Source organism: Aotus nancymaae, unplaced genomic scaffold, assembly GCF_030222135.1.
Source record: "Aotus nancymaae isolate 86718 unplaced genomic scaffold, 86718_ANA_hifiasm-v0.15.2.pri h1tg000064l_1, whole genome shotgun sequence".
Lineage (NCBI taxonomy): Eukaryota > Metazoa > Chordata > Mammalia > Primates > Aotidae > Aotus > Aotus nancymaae.
In genome coordinates, this window is record NW_026988479.1 from 26,834,023 (window position 1) to 26,859,045 (window position 25,023).

At 41.0% G+C, this 25,023-nt stretch overlaps 1 protein-coding gene across 3 annotated transcripts in view; it reads right to left on the bottom strand.

Moving 5' to 3' along the window:
- The window catches only part of GLRA1 (glycine receptor alpha 1), a 110,207-nt gene extending 85,808 nt beyond the window's left edge, over positions 1-24,399 (bottom strand). For all 3 annotated transcript variants that reach the window (XM_012464290.2, XM_012463634.2, XM_012462897.2), the window contains exon 1: positions 24,018-24,399. Coding sequence is in view for 2 of the 3 variants with exons in the window: in XM_012463634.2 (XP_012319057.1) it covers positions 24,018-24,073 (56 nt within the window). In the remaining variant the exon portion in view is untranslated. The remainder of the gene's footprint in view (positions 1-24,017) is intronic.
- Positions 24,400-25,023: the final 624 nt, after the last annotated feature.

Consider the following 25,023-nt stretch of genomic DNA (forward strand, 5'->3'; position numbering starts at 1 on the left):
GGCCACCTAGAGAAAGGTGAATGAGGTACCTAGCAAAATAGAAGGAGGCACTCAATCCCAGGGTTGCATAAATGCCAACCCTGTACTTACAGGGACCAGAGAGTGAGCACTTCCTTAAATTTTGTGTCTCACCTGCTTCACCCTAGTACTAGCTCTGCTACCATATCCTAAATCCCCAAGCCTGGTCTACAGGGTAGGATTTCCTGTAGATTATCAAATGTATTCTCCCAATGAGGGGTCTTTACCTCTCACAGCATCCTGCTTTTTTTCAAAAACCTTCTTGTTTTTCTTGTTTGGTGGCAAGAAACAACATTAATTGAGCACCTCCTGTTCCTAATGTGCACTGTGAATTGCACATTACATATTTTATCTCATTTTGTCCCCCAAACAGCCAGAGAGATAGGGATGCCTGTCCCCATTTCACAGGTGAGAAAATTGAGGCTTAGTCAGTTTTGTGACTTGTGACTTGATATGTCCAACTCTGGCATTCCACACTGTATTTGCTTATATTATGTGGATGTTTTCTTTTTTCTCATCTTTATTCTCCTTAGTCTATGTGCATCTATGAAGGCTGGAGTCATGGCAGCCCTGGTCTTTTCTGGTTCAAGTCCAACTTTCAGCTCTATAACCTTCCTTTTTCTCAGAATTGGGGCAATCAAGGTGTTATATAGACAAGACCCTGAAAGCATGATTTTCACAAACGTCTTTTCAGGTTCTTAATAAACATGGTTTTCATGAAGTACAGAGCCTGGCACATAGTCAGAGCTCAATAAATATTTATTAAATGGATGATCGATATCTGAAATTCCAGAAGAAGCTTAATTTAGCTGTGCAGCATTAGTTGGCATCAGTGATATGATTTGACTGGAGTCCAAAGGGTCTTAAACTCTGGCCCTGATACACTCAGCCCCTGGGGAAAATATTTAATGTCCTCAGGGAAAATACAAGGCAGAAAAATAAGAGAAAAAAAATCATTTCCTTCAGCAGTATTCACACGAAATGTCTTGGACCACTGGCCTAGGTCAAACCTAGGTTTATTTGTGCATAAACCCCACATTCCTGCTTCCTTATGTCACTACTTATAATCCTACCACAATCATCTCACTTTGCCCCAGCTGTGCCTATATATCTCACTTGGGAACATTTTTCCGTGCCTCTGACCTTCAGTGTTATTCTGCAGTCTGGTCCTACGGTGAAAGAATGCTTGGCTTAAGCCTGGGGGCATCAAGTGGCCCTCAGATGAGGTACAGTGTGAAGAATCCAGGGGGATTCTTCAGAGGCTTGAGTGTTGAAGAACAGGCCTATGGGGTTTACTGTTCCTGAGTGAACGCTCTTAGCAGGCCCTATGTAATCAGCATGCATCCCACGAGTTGGACAGAAGAACACATGGCTCTCATTACCTTCAATGCAGCTTTCTTTTTAATCAGATAAATCTCACTGGAGAAATGTGTCTTTGCAGAGAATGGAGCCCAGGCTTTTGGACAGAAAGTTTTGGGAAAAAAGATTGCATTAATCAGCAGGAATTGGTCATTTGAGGTTGCAAAGGCCTGGGGATATAGATATTGAAGAGACATAGCAATCAGATAAAAAACGATGAAGACATGATATTAGCTAATGACAGTAATGGCTACTATTCACTGATACTTTATATATTTCGCTGTATTTAATCTCTTCTCAATACCATGAAGATGACAACATTATCCCCACTTTACAGATGAGGAAGCTGACACTTTCATTTTCAGAAAATTTAGCTGAGGTTATGCATTTTGCAAGTGGTAACCCCATGAGACAACTGGTCTCTGAAGCCCATAGTATTAATTACTATAATTTATTGACTCTTCCAAGTGATAGTGATTTGCAGAGTCCCTCTGAGGAGCCTCTCTGGTTCATGATATAAATGTTTCTATGACTCTTGAATTACAACTGAGAATTTTGGAGCTCTGGGAATTGGAAAGTATAGGTTAGGAACAATGTAATTGATAACCACTTGCACACATGTACCACTTTCAGTTTTTATGGCATTTCTAAATCCATCACTACATTTGATCCTCATACCAGCCCCAGGACAGCATCTCCATGTCCAGGTGATGACATTCAGGGTCAACTGAAAGGTAGGAGGCCTGCTCAGTCTCAGATGGTAGAGCCATAACCTAACTGGAGGGCTCCCGGTCTGGTCTGGGTTATCTTTTGCTTGACTCTTTGGCCATTCCCCAGAACCAATCATGTTATGGACAAAACCTTCTTGACTGTTTATTTCATCAATTCTATCACACTTTCTCTGTAGTCAACTTGCCTCTTGTTGTACCCTTTTCTCAGTTCACTCATCTTGAAAATACTACCTGCCTTTACCAACTGCAGGTGTTTGAATGGGAAAAAGTCACAGTACTTTTACAGATGCTGAAGAAATAAACTTTCATTTCTCAGGTCAACTTTTTTTATTCATTAGGTAATTTTAGATACTGATAATCTAATTTTAGATAGCATTAGTTTATTATTTCATTTGTTTACTTACTTAAAATAATTAGGAAGTGTGTATTATACGTTGGAGATTGTACTAGGTGTTAGAGGAGGCTACAAATAAAATAATAACAGCCAGCCCTTATTGAGGGGTTATAAAGTACTGTACCAGGCATTACACCAAAAGTTTCATTTGCAATATTTAATCCCCAAAATAATCCTTTGGCTTGGGGTATAAGTACCTCTGTTTTTCTGATGAGAAAAGTGGGGTTCATAGAGATTAAATAATTTATCCAGGTTCACCTGACCTTATAGACTTCTCTCTTAACTATATTGATGATGAACGTGCAATAACCATTGCTTTCCAGGGGCTCTCAAACTAGTAGAGGAAAACTTATGTTAGAACACAAAGTGCTTTAATATCCATGCTCATTAGAAAAAACATATCACTTTTCCTTTCCAAGTCTATACTAGTTCAAACTCATAGTGAAAAAAAGCCAAGTTGCAATGAAACCATAGGAAATACATCAGCAAAACTATAGTATTTATCCCAGAGAAAACAGATTTCATAGGAGTGGAGCTTGGATGTGTGTGGTCTTCAAGCATCCAAAGACTATGATTCAAAGGAGAATGCTCAGAAAATAAACAATCCTCACTAGGCACTGAGGAAGAAGTGATCTTAAATTGTAGAAAGGGCAATTTGGATTAAAACCTGAAGCTGCCTTTAATAAACTGAGTGACTGGTCTTCAGAAAGTGCGCACTTAACTGTGAGTTGATAGGGTTTAGCTGAAGTGGGTATTTGCATGTAAATGCAGAGTTTTAAGGATGCTCCAGGGCTCTAATAATGCTCTCTAAATAGCCTTTGTTGATTCCCCAGAATCCTCTAAGACAGAGTCAGAGCTGCAGCTATGCTCAGCGGGGTGGAACTTCTTTGTTTCACTCAGCAGGTTCCAAAGACTTGAGCAAGAAGTGAGTAGCAGAGTCATAGAATTATGAGATTTGGTCATCCTGTGCATAAAAAATTCATTGATTACCTGCTATAAATTAATAAATGTATATTATACCCCTGCAAGACAATCATCTCCATTTTATAGATAAGAAAACTGACTCAGAGATTAACTGAGAATAGCAAAGGCTACCACCAATGACCAAATACTTCCTAGGTGCCATCCACAGTTAAGAACTGTTCCATACAGGCTTTCTAATCTTCCCAATAACTTTATGAAACATCAAGCATTTTCTTTTCTACTTTTCAGATGAGAAAACTGAGACTTGGTGAGATTGACTGACTTGATCAAGGTGACTTAGCGGCAGAACTGATACATAAATCTAACTGAGGCGAAATTTTGGCATAAGTTTTGGAGCAGCTGCTCAAATCTGCTACAACAGCTCACTCAATTCAAATATTCATGGTTTTAAGTTTCTGTTCTGCTGTGGTTTAGTATAAGCTTCTAGAAGGAATATTTACTTAGGAGAATTCAGGAAGAGTATCAGTGACACCCTGTGGGACTTAATGAGATGGAAGGAAGAGTGATGGATTATGAGGAAACAACAAGGCTCTGTGGCCGATGCCCTTTACCCTTTCAGGATAAAGGATCTCTAGGGTCCTTACTGAGGTTTTCTTCTGTTCTTGGGATTTCTGTCCTTTTTACCCTATGCCTTCAAGATCCTCCAGCAGGTCGCAACTTTCTAACGCACAGGGGGACCAAAGGGGGCCTGAGTTTGACTGCTTTCTGAGGCTTGTTGCATGTCTCAGAGGCAAAAAGAAGCTGTGGATGTGGAATCAGAGGTTCTGGGTTTGATTTCTACCCGTTGCAATTCTTCCTTGTATGAGCTTGGGCAAGTCCTTTACTACATGTAAGCATCAGCTTCCTCATCCATAGAGTGTAAATAGCTCCCGCTCTAACTTTGAATTACTATTTAAAATCATGAGAAGGAAAGCGTAAGAACTTGTTTTTTTGGCTGAAACAAGGCATGCTCCAGGGTTAAGCACATGAACTCTGGCATCAAATCAAGGCTCTGCCTTTTACTAACTGTGCGGTCTTGGACAAGTTACTTATTCTGTCTAAATCTTTGTTTCTGTATCTGTAAAATGAGGACGATAGTTGTTGTTGGTCATAAGGTTGTTCTAAGGAATAAGTATTCTTTTACAATGCTTACTTTGGTGCATGGCACAGTGTAAATGTTCAGTACAGTTTTTATTGATTCAAAAAGAGTTGGCGGATCTAGGCTTTGTGATGGGGGATGAATATATGAACTTCCAGAGGCCACCTACTCTGACCCTAGAAGGGTACCTCAGCAATTTCAGGTAGTTCTTCTACTATGCTTTTAGCACTTTATCTGTTAAGTAGTAAATTAATAGCATTACTCTGGCGTTTCAATCAATAGGATTAAGATGATCTGATGGTAACGGAGTAGTAATTGCTGCTGCACAGATGGAAAATGTCCAGTGGCGAAAACTATTTTTCACAAGCTGGCTGGTTGCCTTCAGACCAGATTCTTTCAACCCTTAAAAAAAATAACATTTTACTCTGATGATTAAAGCAAAAAATGCACATTGGAAAAATACAATGAGGTTCAAGGAAAAAAATTAAAACCCACCTGGAAGTCCCATTATCTAGATATCTACCTGTTAACATATTGCTACATTTCTTCTAGGTATTTTTTTCCTCTACAGATTATAATCAGTGTTGTTTCCTCTTTTTTTTTTTTGATTGAAGATTCTAAACGAGCATTTTCTATTGCTATTAAACCTTTAGAAACACAATTTTAAATGACTGCATATGGCAGTGTGTGGCTGGCATATGCAGCCATTTAAAATTAGTATTCATTTTGCTATCCCACAATTGATGGGCATTTATATTATTTTCAATTTTTAGCTATTATAAATTATGCTGGAAAAACCCCCTTGGTCATAAACCTCTGTTCATGTCCTAGAAGCAAAATTGCTGAGTCAAAGCTAGAAAGATTTCTGAGGTAGAAAGGCCATACCAGAGTAAAGGAGCCCCTCCCAACCCCCAGGACCAGCAACTTGGCTCTCACCGAAAATTAATTCTTCATAAGGCAGTGTGCTAGGGGCAAGGGCTGAAGGCCACAGTGAGTAAGTAAAAGTTGAAAAGGAGAGAGGTGACTGCTTCCACCTTTTCCCTTTTTCTCCACTGACTCACGTTGCCCATGAAATTGTAGACACTGGAACATGCTGGAGGGGAGAAGGAGAGCTCTTAGTGACAGATTGTTCAGAAGCCCAACATCGCTTCGTGCTTTGCATTTCCTTTTCTGTTAAATTGCCCTGCATATGTCTTCTGCCTGTGTCATATTCATTTTTTTAAATCTCTGAAAGTACTTACATTTTGTAAGCATTCACTAAATACCGAAAATGAGGGGTAGGACGACATGGTGGACTCAAATATGATTATGCCGTTTGTTAGCTGGTTCTGATTTATTAGCTGTGTGATCTTAGGCAAGTCACTTAATACCTTCAAATCTGTTTCCTTATCAGTAAAATAAGGGTAATAATAGGATGCTTTCTAGAATTGTTGGGCAAAGTAAGAAAATGAGAACTGCAGTGCCAGGCACAGAGAAGCCACCTACTATGTTAGCAATTATTACAAATAAAAATAAGGTTCAAATAATATGCAGTAAAATCCTATGCCAGCCTAAGTTTAACCTAATAATTCTTAAGAACTTCAGAAAAATATACAGACTGAAAGAGTCAGAAATGCAGGAAATACCGGATGTGCGCTGTACTTCAAATCTTAGCTAATTTATTATATTTAGTTGTAGGTCCTGCATTTTAAGAGGGACATTAATAGGCTGGAGCAGGTCCAAAAGGGAACAATTGGGCTGGTAAACAAACTTGAAATTGACCTGTAAGGAATAATTAAAGACTCTGTGGGTGTTTGGCTCAGAGAAGCCTTAGGCAGAAGGGATCAGTCCGTTGGGCTGTTGAGAAAAGAGGGACCCAACTTAATTAAATAATGTTCTTGAGTATTTTTATTTTCCAGATACTGAGCTTTGCAAATATTATTTATTTCTCCAAAAAACTGTATGAAGTACGTATTTTTGTTTGTATTGTACAGATGATGCAACAAGCACAGAGGCAGAAGTGACTTGGTTGAAAGTTACATGGTTAACAGGTGGAAGGGTAGAAATGGAGCCAGGTCTTTCTTTTCTTTTTTTTTTTTTTTTTTGAGACGGAGTTTCGCTCTTGATACCCAGGCTGGAGCGCAATGGCGCGATCTCGGCTCACCGCAATCTCCGCTTCCTGGGTTCAGGCAATTCTCCTGCCTCAGCCTCCTGAGTAGCTGGGATTACAGGCACGCGCCACTGTGCCCAGCTAATTTTTTGTATTAGTAGAGACGGGGTTTCACCATGTTGACCAGGATGGTCTCGATCTCTTGACCTCGTGATCCACCCGCCTCGGCCTCCCAAAGTGCTGGGATTACAGGCTTGAGCCACCGCGCCCGGCCGGAGCCAGGTCTTTCTAATTCCATAGTGTGAGTACCTTCTACAGCCCACTGACCAGGGAAGGCCTGTAGGACTTTTAAAGAGTAAGGTGGCTGCCTGATAGATGTGAGGAAAGAATATTTAGACCATTAGAGCCACCCAACAAGGGAATAAGCTGCCTAAGTAGGTAATGAGTTTCTTGTCACTGGGAGTATTCAAGGAGAGGCTGAACTACTGCTCAGTACCATGCTGTAAGAATGACAGCTGAGGAGTGGGCTGGAACTATGACTTTATTACTTATTTGGGTATTCTTAAAAGTTGATTAACTTCTCTGAGCCTGTTTCTTCATCTGTAAACTGAGAATATGGCCTAATTTTAGAAGATGTACAAAAGAAATACAGATAAATTGTTTAGCCAAGAAGCTGGTATACAGAAGTTGCTTTATATGTTAAGTGAAGAATTATCTATGATCTTTCTGTTTGTGTCTGTGGCTCTCATTTATTTGGTGACAGTGTCTATTCACTTCTTCATTGGGGAAAATTTTAGACTTCGAGAGGTCACCACCTGGGTGAGTATTTTACTTCACTTCTGCAGTGGCAGGTACATGCTAATTTCTGTCCCCTCAGGCAAATGACAGGTTTGATTTTAAAACAGGGGCAGTGGAATAAACAAAAGGAAGGATGTTTAGAGTGAAATGTTAAGCAATAGAAGAGACATTATTGGGAGAAAGGTTATAACCATGTCACCCTATGGATCAAATATCAGATGGGTTTAAGGAGCCCACTATATGCCCAGCACTGTGCCATGTGCATTAAAGAGTTCAACCAATTGGAGGCACTGTCTTTGTCTACAGAGGTCTCAAGGCCTGGGATGGGTCAGATATTTTTGAAAAGATTGGCTGATAGGACTGAGTGTCATTCTATGCTTAATCTTTTTGTTCGGATTTCAGCCCCTGGGTAATCAGGAAAGGGATTCTCAGAGGCAGAGGATGGAGAAGATGACCTTGGAAGGTCTCTTTCTTGCCTGGGATTTTCTCCTTTTGATGATTCCCAGGATACTTTCCAGCAGGCACAATGCTGTAATGTTGCAGTTGTGGCTCCCTTGGGCAAATTCTCTAGTCAGGACTTTCCCCAGAGCCTGGGAATATGCTAATAATTTTTATCCGTTATCTGGCCTGGAGGAGGAAGAGGTGGATGATGGCTATACCTCTGAGGGCTCTCTCGGCAGCCTTCCTTCCTGGGCTATGAGAACGAGGCAGCATCCTGCCTCCTTCCAGGGATACATTCAGGCCTCTGTTCTGTAGACATCAGCCTAGGCTCCTACCAACATCAGTCACGGGTCCCACCAGCAGGAACATGGAGTTAACTGCGTGAAGAGAAAGCTTATATTGTTGGAATTCTTGATGTGATGATCCTTCCTTTTCTTTCAACAGGGTAAGCAGATTCCAACTGCTTTGGAAAATGTCTTCCTTTCTCTCTCCTCTTGTTTTCTCCTCCTGTTATCTTTCCTCCTTAAACTTTGCTTCTTCCCTCCTACATTCTTTTCCCCTTCTGGTTTCTCTACCTTTTTCTTTTTCCTTCATTTGTTTCTGAATCCTAGGATGATGGTTGAGAGAGATCTTAGAAGTCCTCTAGTACAGCGTACTCATTCATTTTACAGATGAGAAGAATGCATTTCTGAGAGAGAAAGCGATTCACAGAGTGAGTCCTTGCTGGAACCCAGAGTAGACCTGAGTTGAGTGCTCCTCCCTGTTTATTACTCTGCTTATCTCCACATTTCTCCCCGCTTTGTTGTTGTTTTTTTTTAATTGTTCATTTTATTTCTTGCTCAATACTCTTTCTTCTCTTTGGTTTCTTCTTAATCTCTTAATGATAAATGGAAAGGAAATCAGGACTTTGGGTAGAAGAACTGAAGGGGAAGTGTGTTGTCAAGCTCTTCCCATTGTGGCTGTGATTTGGGGTGAGCCACTCGATTTTCCTCCTCAGAATCTCTATCTACTTTCTCCTTCCTTCTCCACCACATCTTTGGAGGGGTTTGTCCACTGTCTTTCTCCATATGAAGACTTTGAACTTGAATTGCCAAGGTGCCCTAAAGGGGTCCCAGGTAGGCAACACCACTGTCTTAGTCCCATTGTTTACAAACTGGAAATGATCATACTACTTTGTTGATAGGGTTGCTATGAAATAGCTAATATATATCGAGTTCTAAGGAAAGTTTCTGGCATATAGTAGGTTCTAAATATATGTTATTCATATTTGCTAGTATTGTTAATTGTAAATATTATTTGGAGAAATTTCTGTCCATAAGGAGAAGGGTTGAGAGTCACAGATGTCATTCTAACATAAGGAGGGAAAAGAAAATCATGAATATAGCTCAAATAGGTACTTGGCAAATTACACAAAGGGTGATCTGATCTCAGTTGTGCTCCACCTGCTGAATGTGTCCCAAATGCACCATCTTTTCTCCAACTATTTGAATTCAAATTGCAGCCCATGTTCGTGACTCAGCCTGAGAAGAAGCTGTTTGGAACTTAAAAGTAAAGTTAGGCCTTCCTCAGAACTGATCCAGTTTAAGAAGTCCTTCTGATATTTTCCATTTTCTCCAAGATAGTGTCTAAATGATGATAGAGTGCCGTGTTCTCCAAACCAAAATCACTTGCATATCATTTCATGAGTTATGCCCAATTTATGTACTGTTGTTATTTACTTTTAATTTGATTTTTAGTCTTAAAATTTATCAGTATAATAATGGAACTGATAAGTTCTGGTCCCTAGTAAAATAAAATGAGACAATTATTCTGTACCATGATAGTGTATCCTGTACACTACTGGTGGAACTCTGATTTGATTTTAGGGAAAGTTATCATGTGATAAGAGACTTGGAATTCTCAGTTCTTGTCTGGGCTGGACATTAATTTACTATCGACTTTGGACAAATCTCTTTCCCTCTGGCCACAGTTCCTCCCTGGGAACTGAAGGAATTGGGACATATAATTCTTTCCACCTCTAACTTATTTTTTGTCATGAGTAGCAGTATTTTATGAAATTGCACAGTGAATTGGGTAGGGCTCCAGTCACCCTGATGAAGGTATGTACCATCCATCACATTGTTCTGAGCATCCAATTCTGTAATATAACTCTAGCCTTCCATTTTCCAGTGGCATTTGCTTCCAGCACAAGGACTTCTGTGGGAAAACCAACTTCCATTTGTTCAGAAAATTCTTCTAAATACACCAAATAGTTTCAGCCTCTAGGCTGGTTTTTACTTAGAGAAAACACAGTAGCATGGCTCTGGTTTGGGTGTCTCCAAATGTCTTTCTTTCCTACCTGGTACGGCTTGTCTTCTATTAAGGTGAGCTCTAAGTTTGATTGAATGCCCATGTTTTCTTGCATCCTCTTTATTAATTTTTTTTTTCCAGCTTTTCAAAAGTAGCATATATGATTGTAAAACATTCAAGTATTACAGGAATATTTAATGCAGGAAATAAAAGTTCCCCATTGTCTCATTCTCAAGAGATAATAACAACTGTAAACAGTTTTCAGTCCATTTCTGCAGAATTTTTTCCCCATATGAGAACATTAATACATATAAAAGATAAAAATGGGATCCTACTCTACAGACTGTTTTACTGTTTGCCTTCCCTTCTCTCTCCATTCCTTATAGTCATTCATCCTGGCCATTTTTGACTTTTCTGCATGGAATGAGGCTGCCTGCCCATAGTGCTAACTGGCCATGGGACTTTGAATGAATCATTTTTTCCTCTCAAGGTTTCAGTTTCTTCAACTATAAGAAGAAACAGTCCGCTCCAAGCTGCGCATCTTATATCACGTAAGGCTTAAGTGAGGTAACGGGCATGTATGAAAGTGGAGGTGCCCTAACAGTGGACTTGATGGTAGACTGTTCTCTGGCACACTCTCCTGCTTTATTGGGTTTATAGCACTTACTAGGTCTTGCAATTCTATAGTTTCTCAGTTTGTTTATTTGTTTGTATCCCCCCATTAGAAGTTAAGGTGTGTTAGAGCAGGGACCGTGATTCTTCTGTTCATCAATGTATCTATCTGCAGAACTTAGAACAACTGCTGCTTATCATAGGAATTAATAAATATTTTTTGGATGCTGAACATATTATCCACTCTCAAATGGGCTTCTAAGTGACAGAAAGCCCACTGGGAGAGAATAGGACAGAGCAGAACTGGGCTGTGTCAACCTAACAGGGTGGATGCCTAGCCTACCCAGTGGCCTTGAGCGCAACATCATTCAGCTTCACTGTTCTGTAAGCCTTTTTCCTTTGTTTGCCTCACTCCTGATATTCTTTGCCTACCTGGTAAATTAGTCATTCTTTATGGCCCAGTTCAATTGTCCTGAGTCCCGTGAAGTGTCTTCAATTTATACGGTCTCCCACCTCCAGACAGAGTTAATCAGGCTCTGTCGTATGTTTGTACAATACTTTGCACCTATCCTACTTTAATTATAGCAAGAGTGGTTTTCCTGTTTTGTACAATTGCTGTGTGCTATATACAATGCCAACTATCTATATGCCCTCTCCCTTTTAATACTATGGTAATCTGTCAGGAAGGGATAATTATCATTCCCGTTTAACAGATGAGGAAAACTGAGGCTTGGCAATTTTAGAAACAATCTTGCTCCAAGGCATACACAGAACAAGTGGTATAACTAGGATTTCAGGATATGTATGATTGATTCCCAAGCCAGAGTTTTTTAGCTGCTGGGTCTTCAATCAGCCAACTTAATTTAAGAATTAGACAATGACAGCTGGAATGACCCATAGTCTTTACATAGTTCAATCTCATTTTGGGCATGGAAAAGCTGAGACTAGTTACAAAGTTAGAGCAGTATTTGCAGGGAGAAAAACATCTTGCTCTAATATGTAGGCTGTCAGATTTTGAGGCAGCATGGAGCATTACATCTTTTGCTGGGCCGTATCACTTTCTTTTTTCAGTAGGTATAGCTTTTTATATTCCAAGGCGTATTCAATAAACTTATTCAAGCACCCTCTCTCTGAGCATGATGCAATCTTTTACTTGGATTCTGTGAAGACTGGTTTTTTTTTTTTTTTTTTTTTTCTACTATATGTTTTAGGTCACATTGAGGAAACTACCTTTAACTGAGGAAAGTCCAAGCTCTCTTCACATTTAAAATTATTTTAGAAAGTTTGCCTTGTCTTATGTAAGGGGCTTCTCTGCAGGACTTGGTGATGGTAAAGAGCAACCTTGTCTGCAATGGCTCAGACATTTCAAGGGGCCCAGAGTTTGGACATGCCCTGTAAGACAGCAAGGGTAAGGCCAAGCAAGCAACTCACTGCAACAGCTACAGAGCCAGGGCTGCGCTGCCATATCTAGCTCACACTCTCACTGTGACTCATTTCTTGGAGCAGAAAGGGGTCATGGTGTGATACAGCAGTGCTTTAGGGTTGGTTGGTTGGAATCTTTCAGGTCCTGGGCTTCAGAGCCAATAGTAGGAGGATGGGAGCAGGCATGTGGGGACAAAGCAATTTGATTTAACAAACACTAAGTGTCTGATATACATGAACCCCTGGGATGACATTATCTATGAGGGGGTAGTGGAGTAAGCTGAAAACTCTGGAAAGCACCAGGAGATGTTTCCATTTTCTTGTTTGCTTTTCACATGCATCAAGAAATTCATTAAGCTCTAATCTTTGAGGGGCTTACAATGCAACAGGAAAGCTAGAAGGGCATCCAAATGTATGTAAGGTCACTTTAAACAAAATGAGTGCTAAGGATAATGCCTATATTTCCAAGGAGGATTTAGGAAGGAGAGTCAGTGCCCAGCTGAGGCTAGGCATAGAGGCAATCTAGCAACAATTCACGGAGAAAGTGATGCTAGAGATGGGTCTTAAGGCATGGACAGCAACTCAGAGAGGAGAGAAAATCATCATTTGTTAAGGGGTTGTGCTCTGCTAGGAAAATGTGTTTGAAGTGGGACTTCATGAATCTATCAGTGAAGCTGTTATCTTCAGTCTTTAAGATGAGGAACTTGAGGCTCAGAAAGATTGAGCAACTGCCAAGACCGTACAGGAAGGAAGTAACATAGGCAGGATTCAAAATGAGATGAATCTGAACCTAGAACTGGTTGATGTGTCTTTTAAGGCAGAGTGAGGGGGGAGATTTTCCAGATTCATGGAGAGTATAGAGGGCAGCGTGAGCTAAAATACAAAGGTGAGACTTATGGACGTACTGCTTATGGACAATGGGAAATCCATTTTGGATTGGAATTCAGTTTGTGTGAGGTAAAGGGGTTGGAAATAGCAGTGAGGGCTGTGTGTGGCAAGCTAAGAGTTTTGTATTATATTAAAGCCTGGCATTTTCAAGAGAAGGGCAGCACAACTGCAAAAATAAGTGAGGTAGATCCGTATGCACACTGACGAGGTATTGCTGAGTGACAAAAGGGAATTTGCAGAGCATGGTGTTTAGAATAATCCCATTTTTGTAAAACAGAAGCAGCTTCTACAGTAGCACAGTAGCTAAAGGCTCTCTGAAGCTACACTTCCTGGATTCCAATCCTTCACTGACACTTCCAAGCTGGGTGATCCTAGGGAAACAATTTAACCTCATCTGTACAATGAAATGAATAATAGTATATGATTTATAGGATTGTTCTCAAGGTTACATGGGTTACGTTCTATCCAGCTCTTAGAAAGGTGTCAGGCTCATAGGAAGCACTCATGTTTTTGTTATTATTATGTTATTAAAATCATTTAGGAGGACAAATATCAAATTGTTAAGTGATTTATCCTAGGAAGAAAGATTTATGTATATTTTAGTTTCAAGCATATCTCCCTATGCTGTTTAATATTTTACAACAGATGCATATTTATAACGTTAAAACAAAATAAAGGAAAACAAAATGACAAACCAGCAGGTCTATTTTAAGAGTTGATATTAAGAGACTTTATTTCTATTGTATTCTTTTTCCCTAGTAGCAATAGGGATGGTAGGGACACATTGGAAAATGTCTCTGTTGTCACTCAGAGAGCTATTGGAAACAGGTGTCTGAGACCCCATTGTCTGGATTTCCCACAGCCACGTCAGGTGTGATGCTGATGGCTATTAAGGAGGGCTGGCCCTTTCTGCTCCCCCTGACTTGTCTGGGCTGGATGTGGTTTTCTGCCCTAGAGATGTTATGAGAAACCTACTTTGAAGGCCTTCTTTGGGAGTGGCAAATCTGGGGCGTGAGGTGAGACCTTCAGTGCTTGAGGTTGAGTACATACAGAAGATTAGGGAGACGGGATTTTCCTGTGTTTCTGGGGGTTAGAGAACACAACTAAAAATGTCTTTGGTCTGAGTATAAGGACCAAGATTTAAAAAAATTCTGTTCCTGGGCCAGAGATTATGCTGCCCTTCAGAAATTCTCTCCCACAATCCCAGACGACTTTCTCCATGAAATGATCTTGGTTACAAGGCAGGTGGGTCAAAGAAGAAAGAACCCTCGGTAGCTGACCGTCTCTACCCCTTGACAGAGCTCTAACCACACACCTTATGATGGGGGTGGGAGCTAGTGCAATTTCTCTTTTATATCAAGGATAGAGATTGAGAGCTCTTATCTGCTTATAGATGCATGTTAATAACTTTTCAACTATCCAGAGCCACCTGCAAGAGATTAGCTCTTGATTTTCTAAAGAGGTAAATTCATATCTTTCGTCTCTCTCACCCAGTTGAGTCTCCTCCTTCCTCCTTCCTAGTTCATTCTTAGAGTAATAGTGGCAGCGTAATGGTGAAAGGAGTGTTTTCTACAGTCACACCCAATTTTGAATCCTAGCTCTGCCTTTTACTAGTTGTCTTACCTTGGGCAAGTTACATAGCCTCTTTATGTATCAGTTTTGTCACCTGTAAAGTGGAGATAAGAATAGTACTTTTGTAATAGAACATAATGGTATTTTTTTTTTTTTTTAGAATTATGAGATGGGGTACGTGATGTTGTTAGTATAGTGTCTAGCATTCAATAAATACTCAGTAAATACTAACGATTATTTTTAATAAGTTGTTGAAGTTGGGGCTGAGATGGGGCATCATGAGGGAAGGCAGAAGAGAAGGCTCAGGAAGAAAGGAATATCTGTTTGCAGTATCTATCAACATGTAAGATGGATTTGCTCTGTGCCCCAGCAATTCCGTTTCTTGTTCTTATTATCTACCTGGAGAAATACCACGTGTTCATAAAGACGTAGGTACACTGTAATTATTGCAGCACTCATTGCAGTGGGAACGTTAGAAAAAGTATAAGTGTTCACCAATAGGGGATGGCTAGAAAACAATGAGACATCCATAACATAAAATGCTCTGCAGTGGTTAAAAGAATGAAGTAGAACTGTATGCTTCAACAAGTAAGGCTTCTCGAGACGTGTTAATATGTGAACAAAACAAATTTCAAATTATATAGAAAATACGATTCCATGGAATAATTGTATATTTCAACAGTTATATACACGTGTGTATGAAATGTATGTTTTATATATATATATATATGTGAATTAAAAAATTATCAAGAAGGATAACAGTTGAAAGGGACCTAGAGGTCTTTATCAAAGGGGATCTCAGGCTTAGGTGTGGTATTAGAATTTCTGAAAAAGATAATGTATGCCTACATTGTAAAATTAAACATGATCAAGAACAGAGAAACAAATGCCTATCTGGCCAAGAGTAGGAAGAATAAGGCTGTGTCAAACCAAAGGCCTGATGAAAAATTCTCAACTCTTTTTTTCTAGGTTTCTTTTCATCCCTGTTATCCTCGGTGGAGGGGGAGGGTTATTAGACTGATAGCTGTACCAGCTCAAAGGGGCTTCATGAATATATTTCTATCTGTCTATCTCTAAATATCAGTATGGTGAGCGAGGAGCAAGGAGATCTGTATTTGAATCCTAGTTTTACTCTGAGAATAACAGCATGGTCACCTGCTGTTACCAAAAGGCAAACCACCTTTTTTCTTTAAGTCTCAGTTTTCTCAGTTCTAAAATAGGGATACTAACCATTGTCCTGTATCTAATTTTTAAGGTGATAGGGCAGCTCATATGGGATCACGGATATAAAACATGCTATAACCTGTAAAGTGCTTTTTATAGGACAGTACTGCAAATCTGCCTGGCAGCCAGTGTTGCAGCAGCCTTGCCGCATTCCTCTGGAGCTGGAGAATGTTGCAGAACTGAGCACACAGCAATAAACACGCAGCTCTCAAAAGCCTGAAGATCATAGCAGTTGCACTATTTGGTGTATAAAATACTAACGTAATTTGTGGAAAGGCTGACAGGTTAAAGGGATAGAGAAAAAGGAAGAACATGGCCCTGAGGTCGCACAGGTGGTAGAATGTGGCTGTGGTCTCTGAACATCTGAGGGTCCTAAGCAAGTCTCTAGCTATCCAAGGTTGACAGTACAATGTACACAGGAAGACTGGTAAGCGAGATCATTTTTGGAGAAAGAAACCACATACCCTCTCCTTCTGACCATCTTGATTCATCTCCTTTATGAATTCTGATACTCTCATTGCTGTGTCCCAGGGCCATGATTTAAAACCCATTGCCTGGGTGCCCCCTCTCTTTATCTAGCATCACATAGCATTCACAGCTCTGCGAATGAGAGCTTTTGGTGCACCAGGACTTCAGAGACCAGGTCACCATTTGGGGATAGGGATAGCTTCCTGAGGAACCCTCTTGAGGGGTGAGTGTGTTTATGAGAAAGGACAGAGTGTGAGAGGATTGAAGGAAAGAAAGTGCGGTGGCAGAGTTAGGGTGTATGTGTCATCTCTATAGATGACATGTAGGGGAGTAAGTTTGGGGACTCTGTATAGCTTTGGGAGCTCTGTCACCCACTCTATAAACTTGAGGAAGTTATCCCCTCCACATCTGCAAAATAAAAGGGTTGATCTGTGTCAGGGGTTCTCAGTCAGAATGATCTAGAGCCTTGCTGTGCAAACCTTTGGGTCAAGGAAGCAACAGCATCAATCTTCTGGGAGCTCTAGAAATGCAGACACTCAGGCCTAACCCAGACCTCCTGAGTCAGAATCTGCATCTTAGGAGATCCTCAGGTAATTCTACACACTGAAGTTTGAAGCATGGAATTAGAGTCCTGTTGATATTATGGGTTTCTGGGTCCTCATTCTGAGAGATTCTGTTTCAGTAGTTTGACATAATCTTGAGAATCTGTATTTTATTTCATTTAATTCTTAAAACCACTTTATTGAGGTGTGATTGACATACAAAAAGCTGTACATATTTAGGAGTCGATGAGTTTAGAGACAAGTATATACACATGAAACTGTCACCACAATCTATGCCATAAGCCTATCCATCACCCCCAAAAGTTTCCTCTTGCTCTTTTGTTTATTATTATCGTTGTTATTTACAGTAAGAGTACTTAATATAAGATCTATCTTCTTAACAGATTTTTGGGAATCTGTCTTTTTGGCAAGCCCCTCACAGCTGACTTTAACAGCCATTGAATTCTAGAGCTAAGAATCCTTCCTACCCCAAGATTCCATGTTTCTGTTGATACTCAAGACACTCTGAAAGAAAGTATGATTCTCTGGGGGTGAACAGGTAGAAGAGTTGAGAATGTACTTGTGAGAAAGGGAGCAGGGTCTTGTTCTCCTTGTGCCTCTGAGTTGCCCAGAATGTGAGGCAGGAGATCATGCTGCCCAGAGCTGCTGCCCATTTCACGGCTGGGATTAATGATTGTTGGCAGCTCCCTGTTAAGACGGTAAACTAATTTAACAACGGACACTGAAAAACAGCCCAATTCAAAGGCAGAGAGTGGTAATCTAATTGCACTGAATTAGCCTCAGGAGACTCGGACAATATCAACTTCAGAAAATCACAAAGGGATCCTTTGTCAGGAGTTTCAAAAGCTTTGGGGGCCTCAGCACCAGCACCTCTCATAAGAGCTTGCATTACAAACCATAGGCACTGTGTGGATTAGCCCCCTCCCCAGCATCTCTGGACATTGTTTCCTTCTAATGTGCTTTCCAAATGAATTTGCTGGCTGGCTGTATGGTGTTTTCATTTTGTGTGTTAGGCTTTACAGGGAGTTGGTTCAGGGAGACAGCTGGAGTTCAAGGCTGAGAGACCGTCAGTCCTGTGAACACCATTGGTGCCTGTGGCCTTGTCCGTGGACAAGTGCATTTTCTGGTAGTTTTTTCTGGCTTATTCTGAGGCCAGGCTTTTATATAACCAAGGTGATTTCCTTTTAATAAATCATTGTTGCATGGTGTTTGTATGTTCATTGTCCAATTTATTAATTATCCAATCCATTTTTAAGAAGAAAAAGATACCACTTAGTGGTTTTCATGTCATGATTTGAAGAGCTTACAAAGATTCGATGGCAATTTGGGAATCAGGAAAGGAGGGAATATAGAATTGCAAATTACAAATCTCAATTTGTAAAAGAAGCTTGAATTTCTTCTATGTCTTTTCTGGGAGGTGGACGTCCAGTCTCTGCTTGCACACTTCCACTAACAGGTACCATCACTACCATTAAGGCAGCCCACAGTACCATTTGAAAGAGCCACCAGAAAGTTCTGACTTTCATTGAGTCAGAATTTGTATGTGTGCATTAAAAAAATCTATGAATTTACTCCGATTCTTCTCTTGGAGCTATATAGAATAAATCAAATCTAATGTTTCCCAATATGGGGTCCTGGGTACATAGGAGATTCTTGAAATAGTAATGAGGACTCAGAGTGCATTTTAAACATTTCAAAGGCTCTAACAAATTGCATATTTACTTCTGACAAGGCTCTCTGGATTAACTAAAAGAATCACATATCTTTACTTTTGTTTTTTCTTAGGTCAGCTCAGTGTGGTGACATTGATCATCCCATGGTACTTAGTATTTCTGGCAGTTACATATACGTTTGATTAATAAAGATGGGAAAAACATGTTAATGATGAATGGTATCTGGTAAACAATTTCTTTTTTGAAAAATCATAGGCTTTATGAGGCAAAAAAAGAACCAAACAGAATCATTGATAAAACGTATAGAAATGTTTGGTCTCTTTCTCATACTATTCCTCAGATATGTGAGTATAGTGATCAGGCATCATGTTTTCTCATCATAATAAACATTTCCTGGAGAAACTGACATATTTATAGGATCTGTCAATAATTGTGTCCAGGTCAGGATAGCTCTTCAAAAAGTGAATTGCTTAGTAAGGCCCTCAATTCTTTCAGACCTTTAAGCTTGACTATACCTCGATATGACTATACTGTAATAGCTGTACTGTGGCTTGATGTGGCTTTACTGTAATAGCTGTAACCAAAGCTGTGCTATCATGGAAGAGATCGGGAGAATATATCCTAAACTGGCACAGCTCAAAGGGATTTTAGAGCATGTTTGGCCAAATCTCTTCATTTTACAGCTAAGGAAACTGAGGGCTAGCAAGGTCATAGAGCCCTCTCAAGGTGATGCCACTAGCTAAATTCCAGATCCCAGGCCTCCTGTCCTTTAGGCCAAAGCCTCTTTGTTTAAAGCAAACCTGCAGAATAGTGTCAAGATGGCCAGGCAGGGAGATAGTGCCATCCATCTTAAAAATCATGCTGGCTTCTGCCAGCTGATGAAGGAAATAAAGTTAATGATGCCCACATAAATGTGATGTTGTTGCAGGATGCATACATAGGCTGCCTGGAAGGGAGCTCTGTAGGTCCTCTGAAGAAGGAAAAAAATATATTAATGTACCTTTAAAGGGAGCAGTGTCCACCCTTTCTGCAAGGACAGGGACTGTGGCATCTGTCCCTGCAGAGTGCTTAGTTTTGGACTGGACACATAAGCACACGATAAACAAGTTCCTGGTGAATAAATGAAGGCAGTGTCACCACCGAAGCCAATTCATCCTGAACCTTTGAGGGTATGGGCCCCTGCCTTTGACAAAGATCTCATCAGGGGCTGGAGACAACGTAGAAGTGTCCGATTCAGTCATTTGAGTTGATTGGCAAGAAAATTGAGTCCCCAGTAGAGGAGGAGAGTTTGTTATGGCCATGCTATGGGATAGAAGCAGAGTGGACGCTAGAGGCAGGAGTTCTCAAATCATAGCCCAGTTTCTCTTTCCATTGCACCACATGGTCATAACCTCTTTCTTAAGGCAATCTAAAGAAAACAATTTCCTAAATATCCTCTGCTTAGGTCATTATGAATTTGGGAAATATGCAGAAGTCATGTGCTGATTCATAACTCCATTTACCCGCCTAGGTTCCCTGTCCAACCTGTCCTTCAGGAGCAAAAACAGGACGTTTTCTTTTCTCTTTCTTAAGGTTTCTAGGACCAAAATGGTAGTAGACTGATTGACAACTTGATGCTAATACAAACTTGCCCAAGGGGCTTCATTTCTTGGGGAAAAACCCTTGACCCATTTCAGAAACCCCTAGACATGTTCTGCAGTGCCAAAATGCAGCAGGTAAGATTCAAGGTAGAGTACAACTCTCCTTCCAGAAGGAAAAGATCAAGACAGTCATCTGCCCTTCTTGACAAGCTTGGAGATGGAGAAGCCACAGGGGCCACTTCAAGGAAAAGCCCACTTACCTTTCAACTGGGTAGGTGTTTTTTTTTTTTTTTTTTTTTTTTTTTGGACTGGATATGAAACAATGTATTTGTCATTTTCCTTTTGATCCTAATGTGGATAGAAACATCTTCCCTTCAAGGTTTTGATGACCTTTGTTAGCAGTTGAGTGGCATATTCAGTACAAAACCCAGTGCAAGGAAGCATCTACTGGGATGGAAGATGGAGATAGCACATTAAAGAAAAGTTGATCATCTTTTGGGAAAACCACCCAGGGGTTAGATCTGGTTTATCTCCCTGCTTTTATTCCCTTCTCAAGCACATGTTATGCCCCCTTTTACTTCATCAGGGTGCTTTGTGTATTTCATGAGGGGCATTTTCTCAAGGAAGCTAGACTTTACTCTTCATTATAATTAGCACATTGGAGCAGCTGATTAAAAATTTGGTCACTCTGTACTGTGCTTTGAAACCTTGGACAATTTTGTCTCCCTTCTGCCAAGGATGTCTATCTGGCAATGTCTGGAGACATTTTTTGATGGTCATGACTCAGGAAGGGAGTGCTAATAGCACCAGGGATGCTGCTAAACATCCCGCAATGCCCAGAACAACTTCCATAACAAAGAATTACCCAGTTCAAAATGTCAGTAGTGCAGAGCTTGAGAAACATGGGTCTGTTCGAGTTGCCCAGAAGGCAAGAGAATTTTGGGGTTACATTGGGCCAGTCTAAGCCATAAGCCTCTGTTAGGGCTCTGGGGATCAAAGCCAAGTTGCCTTTGGCTTGAAAGGACATTTGAAAGAAACATGCTTCTACCATTAAAAACAAAGTTGCCTACTATTTTTGACCAGTCTGGATATAAGGCCCCATTCTTAACTGAAAATAAAGGAAAACATTCAGGTTATTGACTCTCAGAATGCCACTTACAGAATTTTAGAAGCCTAGGTTTTTAATATATTGGATCAGGAACTTCAGCCAAATCACCCGATTTTATAAAGACACAGTTGATGAACACGCAATACTTTTTGTCTTCCAGGACCCTGGGTCTCCCTTTCTGAGGCCTCAGTTCCTCCTCTGCGTTGGTACCATATGGGATTTCTGCCTCATTCACTCGACTGTTGCTTTTGTTTGTTTGTTTTGCTGTTGTTATTGCCATTTCACTGGTTATGTGCTGATGCAGCACACGTCTGTTATTGAGAGCCTTTCCTAGTCCCCGATTTCCCCAACAAGGTGAGCAGCTGCTATTATTTATTCTAAGGAGTATCTGGGTGCCTGAGATGATTGGATTGGCCATTCCAACATAGTGCCTGTCCCTTGGGGAAGAAGGGGTTATTCACATGGAACCTGCTAGAGAGCTGCCAGCCTCCATTTACCCCCACATACATTCTAATAAGTCCCTACATTCTAATGCTTCTGTATTTTCACCTAGAATTTTAAAAATGAGTGAGTTAGAAATGAAAATACCAATTGAACAAATATAATCTACTCACTTTACTTCCGTGTGATCTTTTTTAATCTTATTGAAAAATTGCTGAATTTCCTGAGTTCAATCATTATTTGCATTATGTTTTAAAAATGAACATTTACTCTCCTAATGAAGTAGCCATTCCTATATTTTGAAAGTGCAGTGGTACCACCACCTTTCTAACTCTCCATAGTTATAACTCTTCTTTCCTTATAAACACATGGAATTATATCCTACATCCATCGTAGCTCATGTGTGTGTTCACACACATAGGGGAAAGAGATGTAGAATGATGTTTCCTGATAGGCCACCACCAGCTTAGTTGAAGAATTAACACAGTGGATTCACAACCTTATCAAAATGACTACAATGCGGACCTTTTAGATTGAGTCTCCCTTTTGTGAAAGACAGTGTCTGGGAGGGCAAATCAAGCATTGCATACTGTTCATCAAGAAAAAAAGAGTGTGTGTGGGGAGAAAGATGTGCTTGGTCCTATTAATTTGCTCTTTAATCTCTCTGGTTCAGTTCTGTCTCCTGTAAACCAAACAGAGAATCAATTTGCATACAAATGTTACAAAGTGCCCAGCCTCCATACATTTTGTAGTTCTATTAAATATTCAGGGGAGAAAGGATCTGATATTACTAATACAATACTTCCTGACCTTTCCCCTATAACCCACGTTTTGATACATTTTACAAGGCCCTGGGTTGTTGTGCTTTTTCCTTCTATCTGACTCTGACTATTTGCATTCTGATCTGTGGTCAGGACTCTGTTGCCTACAAAATAATTATTTGAACTGGAGATTAGAAGCTTTAGCATTGGGCATCTCAGAGAAGGGGGCATGCCTTTTCTTCATCTCAAGAGAAAGGCATGAAAAAAGGCTGAACTATAGAAACTTACAATTTGAAGGGAGGTGTCATTCATTTAATAAACCAACCAACAGATTAGTCAAACCAGCAATTCCTATGAAGTGTAATAAAACAAAAATTATTTGCTGTTTTATGTTGGGAGAGGATGATATTTGGTGATCACTTATTTTAAAAAACAATTTGGAGTGGGGTTTTCAAATGACTGTCAACCCAATGCCACAGTAAAATATGAGAGACAGGCATCTAAAATGAGGAAAATTAATGATCCTTGCATGTCATGGAAGAATAATAATTTTTTTCAATTCATATAAGTGGAATTTATCATAACCATCTCTGAAGATGGTATGATTCACCCACTTACAAAAGGACTATCTATTTCAATGCTTCTTGAAGAGGTGATTTTTCACTTTTCACTTCTACTAACATAAGAATGCCAATCTTTCAGGCAGAAAATTTTAACCTGAGAGAAGTGAATGGGAAAACTCAGCTGTTGAGTCAGGTATAAGCATAAATTAAAAAAAAAAAAAAAACAAGAATTTCTCATCAGTTCAGCATCTGCAGCTAACGGAGTTTGGAAAGGTGAGTGGGGGAAAGGAGGCAGTCAAAGTTTCAAAAGGGAAATGTTTCCCAGTATGTTCCTAAATAGATCCACTCCGTACCCAAATTCAAGCCTTTACAAACTGAGGTTATAATACTATTGTTTCCAAGTACTAAGCCTTAGTAACCCCCCCACCCTCCTAGCAGAAAAAGAAAACAACGGCAAAAAAGGAGAGAAAATGAAATGCTCTGTGTTCAGCGAGTTTGAGTGCAACCTTCCCCGTCACCGCTAGTTGTCACTTGGCTCCCAGACGGGAAAGCTGAGGTTTTCGGCACTGCGGTTAGGGAGAATGCAGTCCTAATTAAACTGAGTAACTCCTAAAGCTTCCCCTTAAAGTCCTCAGTCGAGTGAAAGCCAACATGCAGTGGGGCTGGGGACCAATGGTGGGGGGTGTAGCAGGCAGAAGGACAAACAAACCGCAAGAAACAGGCAAACAGCTGCTAGAACAGCGACTGTCTCAGATCTACACGCACAAGCCAGACACCCAGCGGGGTGGGGGGTGGCGGGGGGCGGGAGGGGGGAGAAAGGAGACGGGGGATGGAAGGACCCGCTTGCGGCGGAATACAGCACCCCTCTTCCCCAAAATGATGGGACCACGGACAGAGGCAGCCTCCGTACTCCTTCCCCCCATTTCCATCAGAGCGCTGTGGTCAGTAGAAAATTGCATACCTGAAGAATACAATGGTCTCCCAAAGGTAGAGTCGAAGAGTATTGAAGCTGTACATTTTTCAGGTCCTTGTGCTTTGTAGTCCACGAGTTATGGGGGCAAAAATGTTTCAAATTGGCACTTACAAAACCAGAAAGCGCTATTGAAAAAAATAATCCAGATGTTAAGGGGAGGCAGGGAACAGGGGCGCGGAGGGAGAGCCCCAGGGGAAATTGGAGCGAGGGGCTGTAGAGACCACGGACAGCGGCGGCTGCAGCTACCACGGACAGCGGCGGTTGCGAAGCGTTTCAGCACCACGGAGAGCGTCCAGCCCTGCTTTTCAGGAGCGCGAAGAGTATTGCTGTTTGTTAAACTCCAGCGTGTCTGTTGGCTCCCTGCGGCGCTGGGGAGGCACGTTTAGGGGTGGGTATATTTCCTTTTTTTACCCCTGTTTTTCTGTTTAAACGGCCAGCTCCATGCGAGGAAAAAAAATTTTCTGTGGAGATCAGAGCGCTGGTCTCGGACCGTTGGATTGGGCGAGCATCTTGGGTAAAGAGAACAGAGCTTATGGCTCTGGGCCGGCCTGAGGCTGTTAGGGGCGAGGGGAAAGCGGTTGACGGCGCTGCCTTCAGTTAAATCTCGGAGAGTGTGCCAGCCTGGCGCATCGCAATCCAGTCTCGGAATCTCGTTCCCCTGCCTCAGGGCTGGTCTGCTGTGGCCTTGAGATTCCTATTTCCTGGTCCCCGCCGAATAAGTTATGATCACTGCAGAAAAGGTGTCCCATTGCTCGGGGCCGCAGGCGTCAGAGAGCCCAGGGCAAGTTTCAGGGGCTACCGGGGTCCATGGCTACCCCGCGGGGCTCAGGAGCCCAACGCCTCAGATGCATCTCGGTTTTCTGAGCTCGCCCATCTTCCCTTGGTCAAGACTCCTTCAGATCTTCAGACTTTCTTACTGCATTAATTTAACAAACTGGAAGCGTGGGGGATGGGAGGGGTGATAGCCGATGGGAGGGGGCTGAGAGGAAAAAAA